This window comes from Lontra canadensis, unplaced genomic scaffold (assembly GCF_010015895.1).
Source record: "Lontra canadensis isolate GAN:19392208 unplaced genomic scaffold, GSC_riverotter_1.0 scaffold3, whole genome shotgun sequence".
Lineage (NCBI taxonomy): Eukaryota > Metazoa > Chordata > Mammalia > Carnivora > Mustelidae > Lontra > Lontra canadensis.
In genome coordinates, this window is record NW_022630997.1 from 16350378 (window position 1) to 16373451 (window position 23074).

Genomic DNA, 23074 nt, shown 5'->3' on the forward strand with positions numbered 1-23074 from the left:
TGGATACTATTAGTACTTTTCCTCTGGGGTTATCAGAAGCAGAGTGTCTGGCGTATATTAAATACTCATAAATGTTAATTATTTTATTAATAGAAGTGGTCACTTCAGCCAACAAATTCAGATTCAGCTACTCCCTCCATTACCCACAACCCTGAGACCCTCAGATGTTCAAAAACACACAGCTTGTATGTGTATTTCTGGAGTGCTTTCCAACTCTGACAACTAATTCTCTAAAGATACCAACTGGGTGTCCTTTTTTTTTTTTTTTTTTCTTTCAAGATTTTACTTATTTATTTGAGAGAGAGAATGAGAGCAAGCATGAGATGCGGGAAGGTCAGAGGGAGCAGCAGACCCCTTGCTGAGCAGGGAGCAGGAATGTGGGACTTGATTCCAGGACTCCAGGATTGTCATATGACCTGAGCTGAAGGTAGTCCCTCAACCAACTGAGCGACCCTGAGCAGGGTCGGGCCTGGTTAGTACTTGGATGGGGGTCTCACATGTCAATTCAATTCTTACACGAACTACCTGGGGTTAGAGCAGGACCCAAAGGTTAAGGTCGCAGTCCCACAAGACTGACCCCACTTCCAATGCCAGTTGCAAGTCACTGTACTTCTGACCCACTGGCTAGAAACTGGGCATTCCCATGCTACAACCTGGTTTGACGATTTGCTAGAATGGCTCACAGAATTTGGGGAAATACTTTAATGACATTTATAAGTTTATTACAAAGGCTACAACTCAGGAATAGCATGATGGAAGTGATCCATAGGGCAAGGCACAGGTTGGGGAGAGGGGCGTGTGTGCAGCTCCCATGTCTTCTCTGGGGGGTTTCATCCTCTTAGCGCCTCCATGTGCTCTCACAGAATTTCCTCATTCAGGAGTTTCTATACAGTTCAATCTCTAGCCCCACTGGCCTCCCAGGATGCTGTGGATAGGGCTGAAAGTTCCAACCCTCTCCTCCCTTGGTCTTTCAGGTGACGTGTCCCACCCCAGGGTGGGTGTCCCCACCTTAAGTTATCTCATTAGCATAAATGCTGAAGTGACCTAAAGAAGCTCCTTATGAATAACAAAAGGCACTCCTATCACTCAGGAAATTCCAAGGGTCTTAGGAGCTCTGCACTAGCACAATAACCTGAGGTCAAAGACCAAATATATATATTAAATCATGTATTTATCATATATATATATTTTAAGATTGCTCTAGAAGAGAGAAAAGTATTGCATGCGTAGGACCCACCCTGGCTCTGGGCTAGCTCCTAGGCACTTCCCTGATGGCTGTGTCCTAGAAATGAATTTCAGCCTGTGTCAGTCACACAGAGGCCCTGTCCAGATGGTGCCCAGGCCTCCAAGCCTGGGTGGTCTGATGCCTGGAGGGTAGTCATAGGTCCCCGAGGTGGGGTGGGGGGTGGAGTGCCTGGGTCCCATAGGATGTCCTCATACAGGCTTAGAACTGGGCCCGAGGGCCGTCCTTGAGCCCCAGTCTGCTCCAGTAGGGTTCTGAGCAAGCCCACGGTGAGAGGAGGCTCTGTTCCAGGCTCAGGGAATGGGGTAGGGGGGTCCGACTCATCTGGGAGGTGTGTCCGTAGTAGAAGCAGGAGCTCAGCTGGAGCCAGGTCCGGTGGGCACAGGCGGCAAAGGAGAGGGAGGTGAGCATCAAGTCGACGGTGCCGGGCAAATTCAGCCAACAGCAGTTTGAAGATCTCACTTCGAAGCAGGGGACTGGAGGGGCCTAGGGCCAGGCCTGCTTCTAGAGCCCGCTCCCACTGCTCCTTTTGGACAAGCTGCCCCACAGCTTGGAGCACAGCTTTGGGCCGCCCACTGCCCAAGAGCAGCTCCAGCTCCAGCGCCTCAGATCTGGTCCCCTCTTCACCTAGGACTGCCAGGGCTCGACGATACAGGGGCAGCCCCGGGCCCCCCGCCCCCCAGCCTGGCCCACCCTGCTGCTGTGCCAGTTCCACAAAGGGTGGCAGCCATCGCGGCTCCAGCCGACAGAGGCACTGGCACAGAAGTTCAAAGACGGGCAGTATCCCATTGGGGGGTTCCTTTGCAGCTGAAGTACCTCCTAGTACCTTCTTCCACACATCAGGGGGAGCATGGGACCTCAGCCTGCCATTCCCATCTGGCTGGAGCTGCAGGGCCCTGAGGATGGCACCCCAGGCTGCTGTAGGAAGGGCTTGGAAAACTGTGTTGAGCTGGGCCAGCTGGTCTCCCACCAGTTCGGTCCTCAGCAGGCGTGCCACTTCGTGCTCTGCCAGCTCAGTCCAGCCAGCTTCCTCATCATCCCCAGCCACCAGGTGGGCTTTGAGCTGATCTAAGGCCCGGTAATCTCGAAGCTCAGCCCTCAGTGTGGTTAACAGTGTAGACGGGGACACATGTCCCTGGAGAATGGAGGCCAGAGCCTGAGGTGCCCGGAATGTGCTGTTGTGTCTCAGTTCCTCTGGGGTGAGCTGGGTACCCCGCAGGCTCCGTCGCTGGTAGTACTCGCAGGCCTCCTCGAACACCAGGTCCTCAGCAGAAGGCACCTCAAGGCCCTGTGGGGCTTCCCAGCCTACTCGAAACAGACCCAAGGCTGAAAGCAAACGAAGACCCCCTCGGGTCTCCAGCTCTTCCTCATCCTCCATGCCAGGGGCTGGGGGTGCCAGTAAATGTACTCGGTCTGTACTTAGGACCTTTCTCTCCAGCAGCTGCCCGCTGCCCATGTCCAGCAGTTCCAACGTGGAGCCCAGCACACAAGCCAGAGTCCCATGAAATGTTCCCAGTGCTGCAGACCCTGCCAGGCCTGCAGGTGCCTCCTGCAGTGTGCCCACAGTCCGCATACCACCATGGGATTGCACGAGGCTCACAGTGCCCCTGAAGTCAAGCAATAACAGTCCCTGGGGAGTTGGGGCCCAGGTATGTACAGTCAATGGCTTCATGGGGGACAGAAGCCCAGGAAGGCCTCGGAGCAGTGTCCGGAAGTCCCATGTGTCCCCTCGTCCGGGATTCAGGCTCTGACTGTGGGAGAGGCCAAGACATGGGGCAGCCACCATCACCTTGCCCTTGCCTGGGCTCCAGATGAGCAGAATGTGACTCACGCCAGGCCAGGTAGTGGCAGTGGGCACCAGGAAGAGGTCCTTGCGGGAGGCCAGTAGTCCGAGAGAGGGGCAGTGGTGCAGCAGGGTGTGTGTGCGTCCCTGGTTGGTGCCGTCCTCCCCGCTGGGCTCCAGGGTTCGGAAGCACACGCAGTGGCTGAAAGCAGCAGGCGGCCCTTGCCAGCCCTCAGCGCCATCCTGCCGCTCCTCGCACCACACCAGGCGGCCTCGGGACGCCGCCACGGCCACCACGCGGGCTCCACCGCCCGGACACAGCTCGGTGCTCCGCAGCAGCCGCCAGCCAGGCCCCACTCCCGCGCCCCACACCTCGGTTAGGCCACTTTCCCATACCAGGACAAGCGCCGGTCGCGCCGGCCACGGCAGGAAGAAGGCATCTAGTGGTGATGGGTGGCCGGCCGGCCAGGCACGCTCCAGCTCCGCGCCGGGGCCACGCACCGCGACCAGCAGCTGCGGGCTCGGCGACCCCGGGGGTCGCAGGAGCAGCAGGTGGCGGCCGTCCGGGCTGCAGCGGACTCTTACGGCTGGGTCCCCGGCCAGCAACTCCCGGAGCCGGCCCGCGCCGCTAAAGTGGCTGAGGTCGGAAAGCAGCCGCAGAGTCCCCATACGCTTCATAGTTCGCCCGCGAGGGTGCACGACCGGGCCTGGCCGCCCTATAGGGCGAGGCTCGGCGCTCGGTCGTGGGCTCCCGGCTGCCGACAGTGCGGGGCCGAGACTTCCGTCCCCCGTCGATGAGGTGGGCGGACGCCAGGCCCGGGTAGTCGGCTCTGTCTCGCCCGGTTCACGCCCCGCCGGCGCGACCCCGCCCGCCACGGGCGGAGCCACGGTAGCCTCGCGGGGGAGGAGCCTCCCGAGCACCCAAGGGTCTCAGCGCCTCCTTTCTTGCCAGTACTACCCACGCTCCTGGAGTCGCGTTGTAGGCCAACGCCCCAAGCCCGGGGAAGCGCAGAACCTCACTCAGGAATCTCTCAGGCTGAGCCCTGAACTGAAAGTGTCACACTCCCAAGGCTTTCCTTCCTTCCAAGCCTCTCTCTTTCACCCCAGTTGGTCATGAAATTTTTCTCAAGCACCTGCTAAGTTCCCGGCTGAGTAGGGAGGCCTGAACAAAACAGAAAACTTCAACCTCACGGAACTATCTAGTGATTTGACTATCTAATGGAACATAATAATAACAGTTAATACTTACAGAACCACCCCCCACCTCCCCACCCCCGCTAACAAAACCCTGGCACAGATAAAAAAAACGAATCACAGAGAGGTTAAGTGAATTGACCAAGATCAAAGGGCTCTTCAGCGGATAGAGGGAGAGGTGGGATTTCGATCACAAGCAATCTGAGTCTAGAGTCCTTGCACCATACATACCTCTTTACTATAACAACAATTCATCACCAAAACTAAGAATTTGCTAGAAAACAAAATTAAAACACAGTTTAGAGGCACTAAACAGTCTCTAGCAACACCCACAAATTGATATGCGGGAGTCCTTCCCACCCAGCTGCCCTCTCAAGTGTATTCCTTCTCCCTCCAAACACAATTCCTCTTGATGAACCCTGCTTCTCTCTCCTTCCCCCAACAACTTCAGTGAGAATTTTCATCCATTTCTATTTCATCAGCCTCCTTCTGTCCTCTTGCTTTCAGCATAGAAACATTCTCCCGTCTGTTTGGTCTCAGAAGTCACTCTTTTTTTTTTTTTTTCCTTTAAGATTTTATTTATTTATTTGACAGAGATCACAAGTAGGCAGAGAGGCAGGCAGAGTGAGGGGGAAGCAGGCTCCCTGCTGAGAGAAAGCCTGATGCAGGGCTGGTTCCCAGGACTCTGAGATCATGACTCAAGCCAAAGGCAGAGGCTTAACCCACTGAGCCACCCAGGCACCCCAGAAGTCACTCTTTCAGCCTCATCTCCCCACCACCTCTATCGCTGTGGCTTCCTCTCCTCCTCCCTTTAAGGCAAGTTTCTTGCAAAGATCCTCTAGCGTTTGCTACCTCCACTTTCTCTCCTATTTATTCCTCAAAATCACCTGTGGTAGATTTTCCTGAGGTCTTCAAGTATATATATATTTTTTAATTTTAGATTTTTTTTTTCAATTTGTCAGAGAGAGAGAGAGAGAGAGAGCGAGCACAGGCAGACAGAGTGGCAGGCAGAGGCAGAGGGAGAAGCAGTCTCCCTGCCAAGCAAGGAGCCCGATGTGGGATTCGATCCCAGGATGCTTCGATCATGATCTGAGCCGAAGGCAGCTGCTTAACCAACTGACCCACCCAGGAGTCCCTCAAGTATATTTTTATTTCCTTTTCTCTTTGAGAAGTTTGATGACCTCCTTTTTGAAAGTCCCTCCTGTGATTTCCATGTTATCTTTCTCCTGTTTTTTTCCTCTTTTTTTAAGATAGTATTTGGTTCATCAATAAATGTTGGTATTTAAATTCTATCATGGGCCCTTTCCTCTTTCTTTCTTTTTTAAAAAGGGTTTATTTATTTATTTTAGAGAGAGAGAGATAGATAGATAGAGCACGAGGGTGGGGCAGAGGGAGAGGGGAGAGAATCTCAAACCTACTGAGCCACCCAGGCACCCCTATTTATTTATTTCCTTCCTTCCTTCCTTCCTTCCTTCCTTCCTTCCTTCCTTCCTTCCCTCCCTCCTTCTTTCCTTCCTTCCTTCCATCCTTCCCTCCTCCCTTTCTTTCTTTCGCCCTCTTCATTTGAACAATTACCCCTAAGCCAATGACTCAAAAATATTTATCTACAACCTAGGTATCTCTGCTGAGCTCCAAAAAAGGGTACCTACATGTCTACTAAATACTTCTGGCTGAATGTCTCATGGCCATTTCAATCTCAACATGTCCTAACCATCACCTTCCTGCCCAAATTTGCTCCTCTTCCAGCTGTTCCTAGTTGTCATAAGATTTCTTTCATCTTTGTATCCTCACTTTTAAATTAGAGCTTGGCACAAAGAAAGACTTCAATGGATGTTTGGTGAAGGAATGAGTAAGCCTGAGTGAGCACATGTCTATGTGTGTGATATCTCTTAGAAACCTTTTGGCTAAGAGTTATAGAATAGTTACAGAAATAGGCTATCTTAAGGAAAAGTGAAATTTATTAGAATATAAGGGGCTCACAGAACCTGTAGGAGACAGAAGGGACAACTTTGGAAAATGAGCAGGAAGGAAGACACTCTTTGAAGACAGGAAATAGGAAGAACAACTGTTTTTCAGCAGGAATCATAAAGCCAGGATATACGTGTTATGAATGAATTCTGACCATCCTTTCATCTTTGCATTTTTTTTTTTTAGGATTTATTTATCCGTTTCAGAGAGAGAGGGGGAGAGAGAGAGAGAGAGAGAGAGAGAATGAATGAGCAGGAGCACCAGAGGGAGAGGGAAAGAGAATCCCAAGCACACTCCATCATGATCTCGGAGGTTGATGTGGGGCTCGACTCTGGGCTCAATCCCATGACCATGCAATCATGACCATATCATGACTTGTGCCAAAACCAAGAGTTGGATGCTCAACTGACCATGCCACCCAGGCGCCCTGATCTTTGCATCTTTTGACCAAGAGTTAAAGCCCTTGGAGGCTGCAACTAGTGGCCAAGCCCAGGTCACATGAACTAATTTACCTTGGTTGCTCAGGGCCTAGTTTTCCACCAAACTACCCAAAGGAAGAGGTCACCAGAATAGGAGAGGAAGGGTTCAAAGCTGGATAACCAAACCAATATGCCTTAGGCCTTTTATTATCCCCATTTTTCAGGTGGGAAATAAAGGTTTATTTATTTATTTACGTTTATTTATTTTTAGTAATCTCTACACCCAATGTAGGGCTTGAACTCATGACCCAAGATCCAGAGTGACATGCTCTTCCAGCTGAGCCAAACAGGCACCCTGAAATTGAGGTTTAAAGAGCTCAGGTAATTGTCTAAAGTCATACAGCAAGTAGGTGGCAGTCAGGATTTATTCCACAGTGTTCCAGATGTTGTGCTTTTACTTATTCAGTGTATGGTCTTCTAAACTTAACTCTTGTCTGAATTTGTATTTAATTAACTTCCTAGACCTAGGCATGGACAGTGTATTATGCTGCTTCACCCTTATACCCTCTCCTCTAAGACGGGACTCCAACTTCACCTTCCCCCAGGAAGCCTCTGGAGCCTGACATGGAATTTTCCTTTCTCTGAACTTCCAGAGCATTTACAACTTGAGCCTTCCTAAGCCTGACCTTGATAACTCACTGTCTGATATTTAAAACAATTAACTGTATATGTATCAATGTATCTATTACTTTGTTATAACATAATCTCAGCATTGTATTAATAATTATTGTTTTTACTACTCGCGGAATTGGGTATTCAGTAGATGCTTAACAAACATTTGTTAAAAGGAAATCAGGTATGGGGGTGCCTGGGTGGCTCAGTACGTTAAACATCTGCCTTTCGCTCAGGTCATGATCTCAGGGTCTTGGGATGGAGCCCCATGTCAGGCTCCCTGTTCAGTGGGGAGTTTGCTTCTCCCTCTCCCTGTGCCCCTCCTCCTCTCTCTCTCTCTCAAATAAATAAATAAATAAACAAATAAATAAAAGAATCTAGGGAAAAAAAAGGAAATCAGGTATGAAAAGGGTTTATTCAGGTGGATAGATTTCTAACTGGTGTTCAGGAATTATTGGGGGTTATTAGTTCAAGATAATTTCCTTTTGCCCCTTCTCACCCTAATATTCTATTAAGGTATACCTTTTTACCACTAATCTCATCTTACATTACTGTGTAAATAGACAAGAAAAAAAATTTTTTTTTTCCCCCAAAATAGAATCTGAGCTCCTAGGTCTTTAAGATCACTTTCCTGGGAGGATTTGTCTTCAAATTCTCCTTCACCTCTTACTAACTCTGGAGCATTAGGCAAGCTATCTAATTACACCTTTTTCTCACCTGTGAAATATTTACTTCATGAAGTCATAAGGATTGAATGACTTGGGGTGCTTGGCTGGCTTAGTTGGTGAAACATGTGACTCTTGATCTCTAGGTTGTAGGTTCAAGACCCACATTTGGTGTAGAGATTACTTTTTTTTAAGATTTTATTTATTTATTTGTCAGAGAGAGAGAGAGAATGCAAGGGAACAAGCAGGGGGAGCGACAAGCAGAGGTAGTAGCAGGCTCCTTCCTGAGCAAAGAGCCAGATGTGGGACTCCATCCCAAGACCCTGGGATCCTGACCTAAGCCAAAGGCAGACACTTACCCGACTGAGCTACCCAGGCGTCTCTGGTGTAGAGATTACTTAAAAAATAAAATCTGGGGGGGGGGGAAGGATTGAATGACTTTATTCATTCATATACACATGCAGGTGTGCGGACCTTGCACACGCTCACACAAACACACACACACACACACACACACACACACACTGCCCAGCCCTTTTTTAATCTTCCATTTTGCATAGAGAAAACTAAGACAGGGAAGTTACCTGCCCAGTTAACACATGGTATACTTTACACATAGTAGGCACACAGTAGGTATTTATTGAATGGATCTGGTTCGTATTTTTCATTTACAAAGTTGCAATAAACATCCTGGAACATACACTTTTTTTTTTTTTTTTTTTTTTTTAATAAGTGGGCTCACCACCCAGCGTGGAGCCCAATGAGGAGCCTGAACTCAGGACACAGAGACCAGACCTGAGGTGAGACCAAGTGTCAAGGTTAACTCTCGGAGCCACCCAGGTTCCCCATGGAACATATACATTTTTATTCCTAGACGTGGAATTGCCGAATTCAGAGTCCGCTGTATTTAAAAGGTGTATATGTATAATTCTATATTTTAAAAAACTGCTATTGCGACTTGCATTCAGGAGACCCTCAATAGATGCTTCTTTTTCTAATGTCTTTCTCGCGGTGCATTTCGGGAATTGTAGTCCTTGTGATGCTTGCTGGGAACCGTGTTCTGACCCAGCCTCAGGAAACCGGCGCGGACGTACCTATCACCCAGCGGGCTTTAGGACCCGGCGGGGCACCGTGGGACGGGGGAAGGGTCGGCGGAGGTAGGGAGCGCGTCCGTGAGCCCGAGGAGCGGCGGCGTCGGTGGCGTCGGGAGCGAGTGGGCCCAGGAGCGGCGAGGGTGGTGGAGGAGGAGCCCAGGGTTCGGTAAGCGTCGCCGGCCCGGGCGGGTCCCGGAACCTGGCTAACCCCTGCAGCTCCTGCGGGTTAGGCCTAGGCCCCGAGGCGGCTCTAGGGGCGGGGCCTACGCTCGCCTAGGGGACGACGGTGGTGACGGGGGCGGGGGGGGGGCGTGAGGAGGGGGAAGAGGGAGGGAGGGAGGGAAGGAGGACAGCTGCTGAGGCGGGCTGAGGCTGCGTGCGGCTGGGATGCTGGGCCCGGGCGGTGAAGCGGAGCTAGAAGCGTTTTGCTTCTCCAGGGGCTGGTCCTTCCGACCTTCCGGTGCCTGTCTCGGCCTTCCCGCTCCTCGCCCGGCCATCCTGGCGGCCGAGATACTGACCTTTGACCCCAGCATGGGGCTGCTCCTGACGCCTCAAGCAGTCTCCAGAGCTTCTCTCCCCCAGGTTGTCGCCGCTCCTGGGAGGCCTTCTGCCCAGTCCAGCCTGACCCTGGAGTGAGGGCTTTGGGCAGGATCTCTGAGAAGGGTTAGAGGCAGGCTGGGCCAGTCTTTTGAAGTCTTTCAGTTGTCCTGGAAGGGCCCTCAGCCTGCTCCTCTTTTAATTCTCTGACCGCTGGGCTTTAGCCCACCCTATACACAGAATCAGTGAAGCTGCTGTTTTCTCGGGGTTACTTGGAGCGAGCCTGGGAAACAAACCTGTTCCCAGGCAGGTGTGGGGAAGAAATAAGAAGAGAACAAGCTGGTTCCCAGGAGTGCTGCCTCTTGGAGACCGGGGGAGTAGGAACTTGGGCCAGACTGGGAAAATGTTATCTGGATCATCATACCCTCCCTAGTTCTTTTTTTACAGCAGAAGTTTTGAGCTTAGTGAGAACGGTTTCTTTGCTATTGTCAGCTCTCAGTGACTTTGTAAACCAGAACAACTATGGTTTGTGTCCCTGTCCTTAGCCCAAGTTAATTGGGTGTTTCTTAGACTGGACCAGTCTGCACAGTTTTCCTATGTGGAAGCTTTTGGGATAGCAGATCAATCAGTCTTAGAGGAAGGTGGATCCTTCTTGTTACGACTGTAAAGGGGGAATTTCCATTCTTAGTGATTAGGTAAATCTTTAAGACTTCTTCATTGTATGTTTAGGCATTATAATTCATTCATTTGTTCAACATTTGCATGATTAAAAAAAAACTTGAAAACTGAAAGCATTTATGAACGTTGGAATCGCACATAGAGTTAAGTTCAAAAATCCATAAAATTTGGAGAAAATAGCCAAATCACAAACAGGTCCAGGATATATGAAGGTGAACTGTTTATTCAACACACATTTATTGAATATGTACTATGTAACTGGCACTGGGGTTAGAAATATGAGTATCGGGGCGCCTGGGTGGCTCAGTGGGTTAAGCCTCTGCCTTCCGCTCAGGTCATGATCTCAGGGTCCTGGGATCGAGTCCCGAATCAGGCTCTCTGCTCAGCGGAGAACCTGCTTCCTCCTCTATCTCTCTCTCTGCCTGCCTCTCTGCCTACTTGTGATCTCTCTCTGTGAAATAAATAAATAAAATCTTAAAAAAAAAAAAAGAAATACGAGTATCTTTTCTCAAGGACATCAGAGAAATGTATTCATATGAAAATTGTAGTGCTGTGTGTTACCTATCCATATAAAGGCGTTTATACAGTGTGAAGGGAATATTGCCATATGTGGGAGAGTCAGAGATATTTTTGCAGGGAGGAGATACTTGAGTTGGGTTTTGAAGGATGAGTAGGAGCTTGTACAAATAAGTTGAGCACAGCATGCACAAAGGGATGGTAAAAGTGTGAAGAGAAAAAATAACGTTTTGTTTAAGTCTCAAAAATTTGTCCCAAACAGGATGTGTGGTGGGGAAATTGCCAGGAGGTAGGACTGAAAAGAGATTAGGGAGCCATTGGAGTTTTTTATGTTTGGGAGTGACAGAAGTGTGGATTAAAGTAATGAGAAATGAAGCAGTGAGACTAATTAGAGTTGTTGCAGTTGACTGAGAGTCTGAATTAAGGGTGCAGTGGGAATGAGGAGGAGGGGAATGGATTTTAGAAGTCTTTCTGAGATGGATGCAACATGACTTAGTGACGAGGGAGAGAGAGTAGGTTAAGGTTTCTAATTTTTTTTTTTAAGATTTTATTTATTTATTTGATAGACAGAGATCACAAGTAGGCAGAGAGGCAGGCAGAGGGAGAGGGAGGGAAGCAGACTCCCTGCTGAGCAGAGAGCCCCTATGCAGGACTGGATCCCAGGATGCTGAGATCATGACCTGACTACAAGACACACTGACTATATTAATCCACTGAGCCCCCCAGGCACCCCTAAGGTTTCTAATTTGAGAGATCGGGTGAATGGGAATTTCATTGACCAGGATATGGATTAGAAAAATTAGAGCAGGGGCACCTTGGTGGCTCAGTGGGTTAAGCCTCTACCTTTGCCTTAGGTCATGATCTCAGAGTCCTGGGATTGAGCCCCATATCGGACTCTGCTCAGCGGGGAGCCGGCTTCCTCTTTCTCTGCCTGCCTCTCTGCCTACTTGTGATCTCTGTCTGTCAAATAAATAAATAAAATCTTAAAAAATATATGTATAAAAAAAAAGAAAAATTAGAGCAGGGGTGCCACGGTGGCTCAGTGGGTTAAGCCTCTACCTTCCGCTCAGGTAATGATCTCAGGGTCCTCCTGGGATCGAGCCCCGCATTGGGCTCTCTGCTCAGCCGAGAACCTGCTAACCCCCTCTCTCTCTGCTCAGCCGAGAGCCTGCTTCCCCCTCTCTCTCTGCCTCCCTCTCTGCGATCTCTCTCTGTCAAATAAATAAATAAAATCTTAGAAAAAAAAATTAGAGCAGATTTTTAAGGGCTCGAGAGACTATGGAAATAGGTATAAGGGAGATAGTCTGCTATGCTGAGATCAAGTTGCTTGTGAGGTGTGCACGCGGAAATATTACTAGGCAGCTGGAAGTAAGGAGGCCTGGTGAGCTTACTATGGTGGGAATAGCTCTGAGTAAGTGAAGGCAAATATGAAAAATCCTGGGAAAAATAATGTTTGTTTTGTTTGTTTTTAAGGAAGAATCAGAATATGTACTTCTGAACAATGAGCTTCTCAAGGCAGGGACCATAACTTAGTAATTTTGGGGCCCCTTTTTACCTTGTACTGTGGCTGTGCTATTATAAAGTCTGATAAATGTTAGTTTGTAAGGTTGCAGTTACCTTTTGGGCTTTCTTTAAGAAGATTATGGGAGTCTGTCTTAGAAATTTCATTTTATACTTAGGTGGTATTCATGAGGCTTGTATGCTTCAACAGGAAAGGAAATGAAGAAGCTATGAGTGACATTTTGCTGCTTGAGGAAGTTCAGGGCTTGAACAGGAGATAGACAGTATTAATTTAAAGGAGGCTCCTGCTCATTGAGAAGAGGATCTTAAAATGAATTCTCATTTTGGGAGATGTCAGAAAAATGTGATTTTCAATCAAAGTTGCCTGAAATCCTGTCAATTTGGAGTTGGTTCCTCCTTATGAAGGTGCAAGTGCTTTCCATCTTGTATAAAATAATTTGAAAGGGAAGCTGAGGTAGTCATGTTTATTTAAACCTCTTCAGCTGTATTATTAGTTAGTGCAACTAGGCAGACTCAGTAGATTCTGTTGGGACTGGCCTGAATTCTCTTCTGTGAAGCTACTTCATCTCTAGTAGATGAAGACGATGGCTAATACCCTAGGGTAAGGATTGGGAAATTCCTGGTTTTGGCCATTTACTGCTTAGTCTTGGGAAAGTCCCTGAATCACTTCCACTTTCAAGTATAGGCTAAACACCCACTCTGAGTTGAGCCCTTTTCAGAGGACATGTAAGATGAGGATGCTGCCTCATAGTGGCTCATGTACCTACTGAATCAGGCTGGTTCTGTCCTAGTAATTAGAAAATAGAAATGGTGCTTGTCAGACAGTGCCCTGAGTTGACTGACTTTTCCTGGATAAAGTGGGAAAGTTGATATTATGGCTATCAGTTTGGAATTTCCACAGAATTTTAACTGAATCTGGATTTTAAATATTTTGTAGGTCAGCACCTGATTTTTTGCACTAATGAGGTATTCTGATAGGGAGAAGAGCTACCAGAGAGAAAGATTTGTGGCTGTTTTACTTTGGGCAAAGTGAAATCATCGTTGTAAAGTCATGGTAATAGTACCTACTTTATCTGTTGTTGTAAAGATTAAATACAGTATATTTAAAGCATTTAAAGAACAGTGCCAATTGTATAGTGAATATTCAGTAGTGTTATTTATTATATAGCACCTTGTTTGGGAGGCTGTGCTTGGAGGAAAGAGTGATGAATTCTATCTCCAGAACTTAAAAAAAGAAAAGTGATAGCATAAGAGGATTGTCGCCTATCCATAAAGGGAATTCAAAGAGGTGGCTTCATGAGTGCAGGCCTCATTCTGTTCTCATTGCAGAGATAGGAGAGACTGGAGTACCTAGCTAAAAATCCATTAAAATGGAAAGACGTTATATGCTTGTTTTAGAACCAGTGTGTGGGGTGGAATTGGTGGAACCTGGGTCCCTATGAGAGAAGCTTTTGTCAAGGAATCATGTGAAACAGTAGGATGTGAATCCAGCAAGTAACCTAAATCCTTGGACCTTCAGAAAGGAAGAGGCATATTAGGAACTAGTTTGAGAAGTTAAGGGCTAGGGTTTGGAAGTAGAAACACTCTGCCTTCTCTTAAATGCTTATAGTGCTCGTATTTACCTCCAGGGAGTGTATATGCCTTGCAGAAGAACTTAGGGAGCAGATAACTTCTGCCTAAGAATTTTACACACATACACACAGGTACAGACACACACACACACATACACACACACGACTTGTAGGAGAGCCAGGGCAGGAGACTGTATTTCTGGTTTTATAAACATATTGCTTCCTCTTGTGTATTGGGTGAGTAGCCAGTGATCAGACAATGGTGATATTTGACTCACCCACAACTTCTGGGCAGATAGGATTTTCATCTTCTTCACTAAGCATTGTGGATTAATATAGTCAGTGTGTCTTGTAGTGATCTTTCACAGATGGACAAACTGAGGCTAAAACCCTAAGGGAAGGGATGCCATTAGTGAGTTAATATGGGAAGAATGAACTGGGAGTAGGTGAGTGTTGTTCCAGTGTCTTTTCTAGAGGTGACGAATTTTATTCATCCTCTCAAAATTGTCTTATGTCTTCTCCTCATCTTCCTTTCAAAGCATTTGGTGAGTTTTAGGCTTTAATGAGTACTTTGCAAACTTTAGTGAGCATCAGAATGACTTGGGGAAGGGTTTTGCAGTCTCATTGCTGTTGACGTATTGGGCCAGATAGTGCTTTGATGTGGAAACTGTCCAGTGCATTGTAGAATGTTTAGCAGCATCCGTGACCTCTGTTAGATGCCAGCAGTATTTCCTTTACCAGTTGTGATGGCCAAAAATGTCTCTGGCCATTGATGTTCCTGGATGGCAGAATTGCCACAGTTGAGAACCACTGACGGGGGGTGCTTATTAAAAATCTAGACCTTGGGGCGCCTGGGTGGCTCAATCAATAAGTGTCTACCTTACTGCTCAGATCATGGTCCCAGGGTCCTGGACTGAGCCCTGCATCAGGCTCCCTGCTTGGCAGAAAGCCTGCTTCTTCCTCTCCCATTCCCCCTGCTTGTGTTCCCTCTCTCGTGTGTCTCTCCCTGTCAAATAAATAAAATAAATAATAATAATAATAATAAATAATAAATAATAATAAATAAATAAATAAATAAAATCTTAAGAAAAAAAAATCTAGACCCTTAGTGTCAACTATCCTTAAAAACAATAGCAACAAAAAATTAAAAACAAATCTAGACCCCTAGTCCTTATCTTGAAAAGTCTGTTTCAGTAGTGGGGAAAGGGGGCTTAGGGATCTGTATTTTCAGGCACCTCAGGAGACTCTGCAACAATTGATCACAGCTCTGTGATGGGAAAGCATTATCTGTCCTAAGCTCAGGGCTGTACAGATTTATCCTTGACTTACTCTCCCTTTCATCTCTCTGTCTTACTGTATCTTTCCATTCATTATGAAATTCTGGTGGAGAATTACCCTCAGAGCACTGGCTAAGCCCAGTTAAAATATTATCAATTAAATCTTGTAGATTGTGGATATCAGTGTATTTCAGCTGTTTGTTTGTTTTTTTTTTAAATTATCGTATTGGATACATCTATCAACTTTCTAGACAGATGCCTCTCCAGTGTTTTCTTCCAAGTTTTCTACCATTCCATTCACTTGTGTAGCACTTTACCATTATCAATATTTATATACGCATGCATGTGTCAGACGTGCATGTGCAGCTTTTACTGTTTACTGTGGCACCTCTACCCACTGGCAGACTAGTGTGTTGAAACTCAAGATATCTGGACATCCCAGAGTTTGTTCATTAAGGCCAGTGAGTACATACTCTTCGTCCTCACTTACCTGGAACCTGGTTGCAGTTTCTCTGCAGAGCTTCCGCCTTGTTTATGTGTAAGTCACACCACTTCTGCCCTCTCCTCTGCCTTTTGAGAAACAGTATAGCACAGTGTTTAAGAAGAGGGACACTAGGGGCCCCTGGGTGGCTCAGTCAGTTAAGCGTTTGACTCTTTTTTTTTTTTTTTAAGATTTTTTTTTTTTGAACAGAGAGATGGATTACAAGTAGGTAGAGAGGCAGGCAGAGAGAAAGGAGGAAGCAGGCTCCCAGCTGAGCAGAGAGTCCAATGAGGGGCTCAATCCCAGGACCCTGGGATCATGACCTGAGCTGAAGGCAGAGGCTTTAACCCACTGAGCCACCCAGGCGCCCCTATGCTTCCTTTGTAAAGTTTCTGGATCATAGGTCTGTGAGGATAAAATCAATTAATATATATGAAATGCTTAGAATGGTGCCTGGTGCATAGTAAGTGCTATTTTTTAAAAAGATTTTATTTATTTATTTGAAAGAGGGAGAGGGAGGGAGAGGGCGCATGTGTGCAAGTTGAGGGGGTCCGAGGGAGGAAGATAGGCAGACTAAACAGCGCTGAGCATGAGCCCACCTGGGGCTCAATCCCATATTCCTGGGATCATGAGATGAGCCTAAATGGAGAGTCACCCACGTGCCCCTAATTGTTATTTTTGATTGGTGTCCTGAGTGTACAAGTCAGGATCCTTACTAGTCTCTGTTCTAGTATTCTGCATGAGAGCTATTAATTTTCATGTATGTATGAATGTGCTGGCTTTTAAAAAAATTTTTATTTTTATTTTTAATTTTTTTAAAAACATATATATATATATTTTTAATTTTATTTTTTATAAACATATTTTTTTCCCCCAGGGGTACAGGTCTGTGAATCGCCAGGTTTACACACTTCACAGCACTCACCATAGCCCATACCTTCCCCAATGTCCATAACCCAACCACCCTCTCCCTACCCCTCTCCTCCTGTGGCTTTTTTTTTTAGATTGAGGAATAGCTTATGTAATGTAAAGAGTACAACTTGATGAATTTTTTTTTTACACATTTGTGTGTAGATTTACTGCAATCAATATAGAGGATGTTTTCAGCATCTAAGAAGGCTTCCTGTGTTCCTTCCCACTCATCTCCCCACAGGGTAACCAGTATTCCAACCTCTATCACCATAGATTAATTTTGCTGTCTTTGAACTGCATATAATTGGAATCATTTGTTTATACTTTTTTCTTTCAGAGGTTTTTATTCAACATCTATGAAATTTATTAATTTTTTTAGTAACTTGTTCTTTTAAATTTCTGGGTAAAAAAACTCATTCTGTGTAGTACTTTATTATATGAATATGTTATCTTCCTACTTTGCTAATGGACATTTGAATTCTCTTTATGTAAGAAAAAAAACTCAAACATGAAATGCCCACTTCAAAAAATTTTATGACATTTCAGAAAAGGAATGTTCATACTGTAGGCACTCTGGCATTTACGTTTCTTGAACATGCCAAGTATGTTCAAATCTTGGAGCCTTTACATTTGCTATTCCCTCTATCTGAAACACTTTTCCTGAGACTTTCACATGGCTCTTTCCTTTCTTTTATTCTGATCTGCTCACCTATCCCTTATTTTAATAGCCTACTTTAATCTCCTAGTCTATTGTAGTCCCCCTAGATATTTTGTCTTCAAGGTACTTGTCACTGTCTCAACTTGTTTGTTGTCTTTACACCCTCTAGAATGAAAACTTTGTGAAAGCAGAATTCTTACCTGTCTTGTTCACTGCTGTATCCCTAGCCTTTAGCACCCAACAGGTGCTCAGTAAGTACCTATGGAGTGAATGAATCCCTGACCTATGCATGATTTCTTCTAGATCATGGGCACACTTGTTTTTATTCATTTTCTTTTTTTTTCTTTTCTTTTTTCTTTTCTTCTCCTTTTTCTTATGTACTAGGTGGAATGTTTTAGGATGTTTACTTCAGCATCTGCCTATAGTGTTTTGGAGCCTCCCTGACAGTGAAGAGAGGGTGATAACTTGATAACAGTCCATTATCAGTATGAACCTAGAGCCACAGGCCATTAAATTTGGAAGCCTATGGAAAGCTATTCCATGGCTCTTTTATTCCCTGGTTTCTCGAGATATAATTGATCTGTTACGGAGATTATAATTGATAGAACATCGGTATATAAATTCAAGTATAAAATGTGATGCTTTGATCCACATGAAATGATTACCATGATGAGGTTCGTTAACACATTCATCCATCACCTCACGTAAGCATATTCATGTTGTTCCAAATGGCAGGATTTCCTTCCTTTTTGTGGCTGAATAATATTCCATTGCATGTGTCTACCACATTTTCTTTATCCATTCGTCCGTTGATAGACACTTAGGTCGTTGCCAAATCTTGGCTATTGTGAAGAGTGCTTCAGTGAATGTTGGGCTGCAGATATGTCTTCAAGACAGTGATTTCATTTCCTTTGGATATATACACAGAAGTGGGACTGCTGGATCTTATCATAGTTTTATTTTTAATATTCTGAGAAACCTCTATACTGTTTTCTGTAGTGACTGAACCAATTTAAATTCCCAGGAGTGCACAGAGTCTCCCTTTTCTGCATATCCTTACCACTGCTTCTTTTTATAGATTGGCAAGTCGAAGCCCAGGGAAGGAAAGAAAACTAAAGTTTATATATTAGAGTGTACAAGAATTGGGACTAAAACCCAAGATGTTTTGTTTTTAGATTTATCATTGACATACATCAGTGTATAAGGTATATAGGATGATGGTTTTATTTACATATATTGTGAATTGATTACCTCAGTTGGTTTTGTTAATATCTATCATCTCATATAGATAAAATACCAAGACTTTTGGTAGATTAACTATTAACTCTAGAAATTAGAGTGAATTTCTATTAAATTAATTTTCTGATCCGAGAATTGGCATTTATTGTGTTGTGTTCAAGAAGACAATAAATGAATAGCTAAATATAACTAGCATTTCTTGCATATTAGACACTGGAAGTGTTTGGCTTTAGGTTTTAAAATCTTGGAGCACCTGGGTGGCTCAGTCAGTTAAGCATCCACCTTTGGCTCAGGTCATGGTCCCAGGGCCCCACAGCACACTCCCAGCTCAGCTTGCTTCTCCCTCTCCCTCTGCGTGCTGTCTCCCCACTCCTCCACCGTGCTCTCTCTCTTAAATAAATAAAATCTTTAAAAAAAGTCTTGATATTTGGTTATTTTATCCTGAAGGGATATGAAGTGATGTGGATTTAAGACGTTTGTGGCTAGATTGCCTAAAGATATTCTTAAAAAGTTGTGTGACTTGAGTCTTTCAGAGAGAAGTTGTACAGTGGGTCATGGGACCAGCAGTCTCTGAGGTTTAGGAATAAAAGACTTCATTGATTTACCATTGGGTTGGGAGGATTTGAAACCATTCCTAAGTTGGATGGTAGGTGAAATTAGTATTGGTATGTTGCCTGATTCTGTTTTATACTTTGCCTATTAAATCTTATTTCTGAGAAACTGTGTTAAAGTCTAAGATGACATTTCTGTGGGATTACTGTGGCTTGCTGTATTTGCTTCTTTGCCAGAAGGATTTAAAATCCCGGATCACAGAAGTCATAGTGTAGTCATAGAATGCTTCTTTTCCTTTCTCATGGTACCATAACATTTTCTTTGTGCTTTTACTCTGTTTCTCATGACTTGCCTTGTGCTGTGGGGTTATTATTTGTCTCTGCCAGTAGATTGTGAGCTCCTAGAAGATCAGGTCTGTCGTTTCCTCTTTGTAACCCCATAGTGCCTAAACCACTGCTTTACAACATTTAGGTGTTTCATATGTATTTGTGGTATTTCAGTGATGCTGAGAGGATCATTCAATAGTATGTCTAGTTCAGTCCCCTTGTTTTATGTGTAAGGAAACTAGGAAGCACAGTGACTTACTCAGTGTCCTGTATTCTAGTCTCATCTGCTGGTTGGTTGGTCCATTATGCCTTGCTACTCCTTAGCTGCTCCTCATTTTCTTCAAAGAGGAGGATTGTGAAAGAGGAGAAAAACCCTGGAGGACATAAATTACACTGTCGTTACTGACGTGCTCTACCAGTCAGATATTTTACTTCTCAATTTAAGAGCAGAGGCTGAATTTCTGAAGTCCCCCCCAAAACTTTTAGGGGTTCTGCATTTAGTCCACCATCCTCCGAACACTTTTCTGTGTTCCATGGGTAGAAGTGCTGGCAGGAGGAGGAGACTATGTTGTTAGTTTCCAGTCACATTTCAGACAAGCTTGGGTGGTAAATTCCAGTTGCCTCTGATGATGACAGAGAGTAATGAGATGAGGCCTTTGGCTGAATTTCCCCCTGTTCCAAATGGAGGGAGAGCGATGAAAATAATTTAACTTCTTAGGAAACTTGGTACTTTGGATTGGAATTGTTTTTTCCCCACTCTCCTATTCCCTTTTGCTTATTAGAAAGTATTGATTCTGAAATAGGGAAAGTGAGTTTATTAGATTTGGGGTGGACATTGATTAGCTGTAACCTAATTATAAATCCTCAGAGGGGCCTGTTTGTAAACAGGTGCTTTTCACATCCAGGAACTCATAGTTCCTGCTATTCTTGCTAATCAACTGGTTGAAGCTGAACACATGAAAGATCTATATCCACTAAACTTAGAATTGCATTGCATTTGATTTATTTTAATGGGGTCCTGTTGATTTCCAATTTATTTTCCCCCCATAAGGACATCTTCCTCTTGACAGCCTATTTAAAAGACACAGGAATGTTTTGAACGGAGGCTGTATTTCATGCTTTAAGTCAAAGCCGTGATCAATATAGTATAAATTGCCCCAAAGCATCTTCTCTTTTTCTTTTTTGTTGTTGTTGTTATTTTTTTCCTTCAGTTTTCTTTGGACCATAATGGAATTTGAGGACTCAGTGAGGCCTTGATAGAGACAGATCTTAATAAAATTTTAGGTCACATCTAGGACTTTTTAGGTCCTCCTCCCCTTATTTCAGAATCAGTCAGTGATGAGCATACGCTGAGCCTATACCCTGAACCAAATGCTTATCGAAAAAGAATAAGATGTAGTCCCTGTGCTAAAGATGCTTCATATCTAGTTGGAGAAATTCTCTGTGCTTTGTATTTTTTTTGTGCTCAAAGGTAAATCTCATTTTTGGCTATATATATTAAGGAAAGACAGTGTCTGAGATACAATCTTTTACACTATTAGATGCAGCTCCTCCTTAAATAAAATTCTGATTTTTTTTTAAAGATTTTTTAATTTATTTATTTGACAGAGATCACAAGTAGGCAGAAAGGCAGGCAGAGAGAGAGAGGGGAAAGCAGGCTCCCTGCTTGAGTAGAGAGCCTGATGTGGGGCTCGATCCCAGGACTCTGAGACCATGACCTGAGCTGAAGGCAGAGGCTTTAACCCACTGAGCCACCCAGGCGTCCCTAAAATTTTGATTTTGATTTGAAAGATAGCACATATTTTCCAAAAGTCATTGAACAAAATTAATTTTATTCTGTTGTTTTGGATTTTTCTGGAAGTAAAAATCAGGCTTCTTGCTACTGTGCATACTTGCCGTTGGGTGAGATTAAGTTTCACAACTAGAGCCTAGAATTTAAGAGAGACGGGAATTTTGTCAACAGTAGAAAGAATCTGGGAAGTGAGGGGAAATGTGTAAATCCACAGTGGAGACCTGTGGGATTTTAAGTTCTCAGTTGTAAAAAATTGAAATTCCTTGAAACAAGATGGGAAATTTGGGCATGATTCATGGAATTGCTTTGATATAGAATTGAAAAATGCACTGAGGTTTAATCTGCAATACTGTTATAAATATATATAATTAGATCTGAAAGAAGTATATTGTTATATTGGGTTATTTTGAAATCAGATTTAATTTTTGTTCTTATAACTGCTATTTTCTGCCTTGGGTCTCTTTCCAGAGGAATTTCTGAAGACAGTCAAGTGCAGTGTGATTTATGAGGCAGTGAAGGCCAAGTACTTTGCAGTGATGAGGGCCTTCTTACTTTGGGGAAATCAATGGAGCACATCAGTCTGCAGCACACTTCCTGCCTTAATGGTCCTAAGCTAAATCAATACTTGAAATTTAACTTCACCATCAGTCTGTGGGCAGTGTGTGCTTTGCAGCCTTCCTTCCATCAAACTCAAATATATAGCCAGATCTATTATAGATGGAGCTAGTTACACTTTCTTTCTTGGTTTTGGATCTGCTGTAAGCCTTGTCTACTGGCATGTTTTAAAGATGTAAAATGTGTTTTGCTGTAGGCCAAGTAATGATTTAAGCCTTGAAATTACCTGGTCAGGGGATGTGTTGGACAGATGCACAAGATGTATTACATGGTTGTTTATCATTTTTCTCCTTCCTAAAAAATTTCCCATTGAGAGCTTTTCGACAGACTATCCAGCATCTTGGAGAGCATTTATAGCACTGATTGTGGCTTTCTTTTCACAGATTCTTTAACCATGGCACAGGTGGAGAAACGAGGGGGTTTGCTCCGGAAATCTTCAGCCTCCAAAAAGCCACTAAAGGAAAAAGTGGTGCTGATGTATGATGAGATCTTTATGGTAAGGCCTGGAGCTCTGACAATTCTGCACAGCTTGACTCCTTAGTTTCTTGTTCCAAAATGAGAAATAAACTCATCCCCACCTGCTAAATTTCAGTTCTTCAGAGGTAGAAAAAGCAAGGGTGAGAGTGAGTGCGAGCTCTCTTATGGTAGAAATTATGATCATGTATTAATAATTATAGATTGTTCTTTTTTTGTTGTTGTTTAAGATTTTATTTATTTATTTGGCAGAGAGAAAGAGATTACAAGTAGGCAGAGCAGCAGGCAGAGGCGGGGTTGGGGGGGGAGCAGGCTCCCTGCTGAGCAGAGTGCCCTCTGCAGGGGCTCAATCCCAGGACCCTGAGATCATGACCCAAGCCAAAGGCAGAGGCTTAACCCACTGAGCCAGCCAGGTGCCCCTAGATTGTTGTTCCTATAGATTGTTGCCATGAGCTCAGTAAAACAATTGAAAGAGGGAGGAAAGATTGGAAAGCTTTTTTTTCTGAGTATCTTTAAGAAAGACTTGTCTTCTGTATGATCTAACATAAGGACTCTTCTATCTTAGATGTTCCTTGAAGTTCCTTTTGGCCCTAGAATTCTGTGATTCAAATATTTTTAAAAGATGAACTATTATATTCCATCTCAAGTTGTTAGTGGACAGAACAATTGCTTAGTCTATCATATTCTCCAATTATATAAGATAACTGACAAGTTATTAGTAATTAATTATTAGATTGGATTGAGGCTTTCTTTGGGTCTTCATAACTTCTGATTGACCATGGTCCAAGCATTTGTTGTGAAATCTACCCTTTCAGGGAGGGTTAGAGTAACCTACAGGGGTACTTACCTTCTGAAATTCTGATCAGAACTAGTGCATGTAAAATGAA

At 44.5% G+C, this 23074-nt stretch overlaps 2 protein-coding genes across 4 annotated transcripts in view; one reads left to right on the forward strand and one right to left on the reverse strand.

Annotated features, from left to right (window-relative positions):
* Positions 1–687: 687 nt before the first annotated feature.
* On the reverse strand, positions 688–3873 carry HPS6 (HPS6 biogenesis of lysosomal organelles complex 2 subunit 3). The gene has a single exon (XM_032881694.1). The coding sequence runs from the start codon at positions 3702–3704 to the stop codon at positions 1296–1298; it is 2409 nt and encodes an 802-aa protein (XP_032737585.1). The 5' UTR covers positions 3705–3873; the 3' UTR covers positions 688–1295.
* A 5139-nt stretch (positions 3874–9012) lies between these two features.
* Positions 9013–23074, forward strand: part of ARMH3 (armadillo like helical domain containing 3) — a 180598-nt gene continuing 166536 nt past the window's right edge. Inside the window, exons 1-2 of one of the 3 annotated variants that reach the window (XM_032881700.1) lie at positions 9013–9101; positions 22097–22209. In XM_032881700.1, coding sequence (XP_032737591.1) covers positions 22108–22209 — 102 coding nt within the window. In that variant the 5' untranslated portion in view covers positions 9013–9101; positions 22097–22107. Of the gene's footprint in view, positions 9205–22096; positions 22210–23074 lie in introns of all 3 variants that reach the window. The other 2 variants (XM_032881708.1, XM_032881705.1) reach the window with 2 other exon arrangements.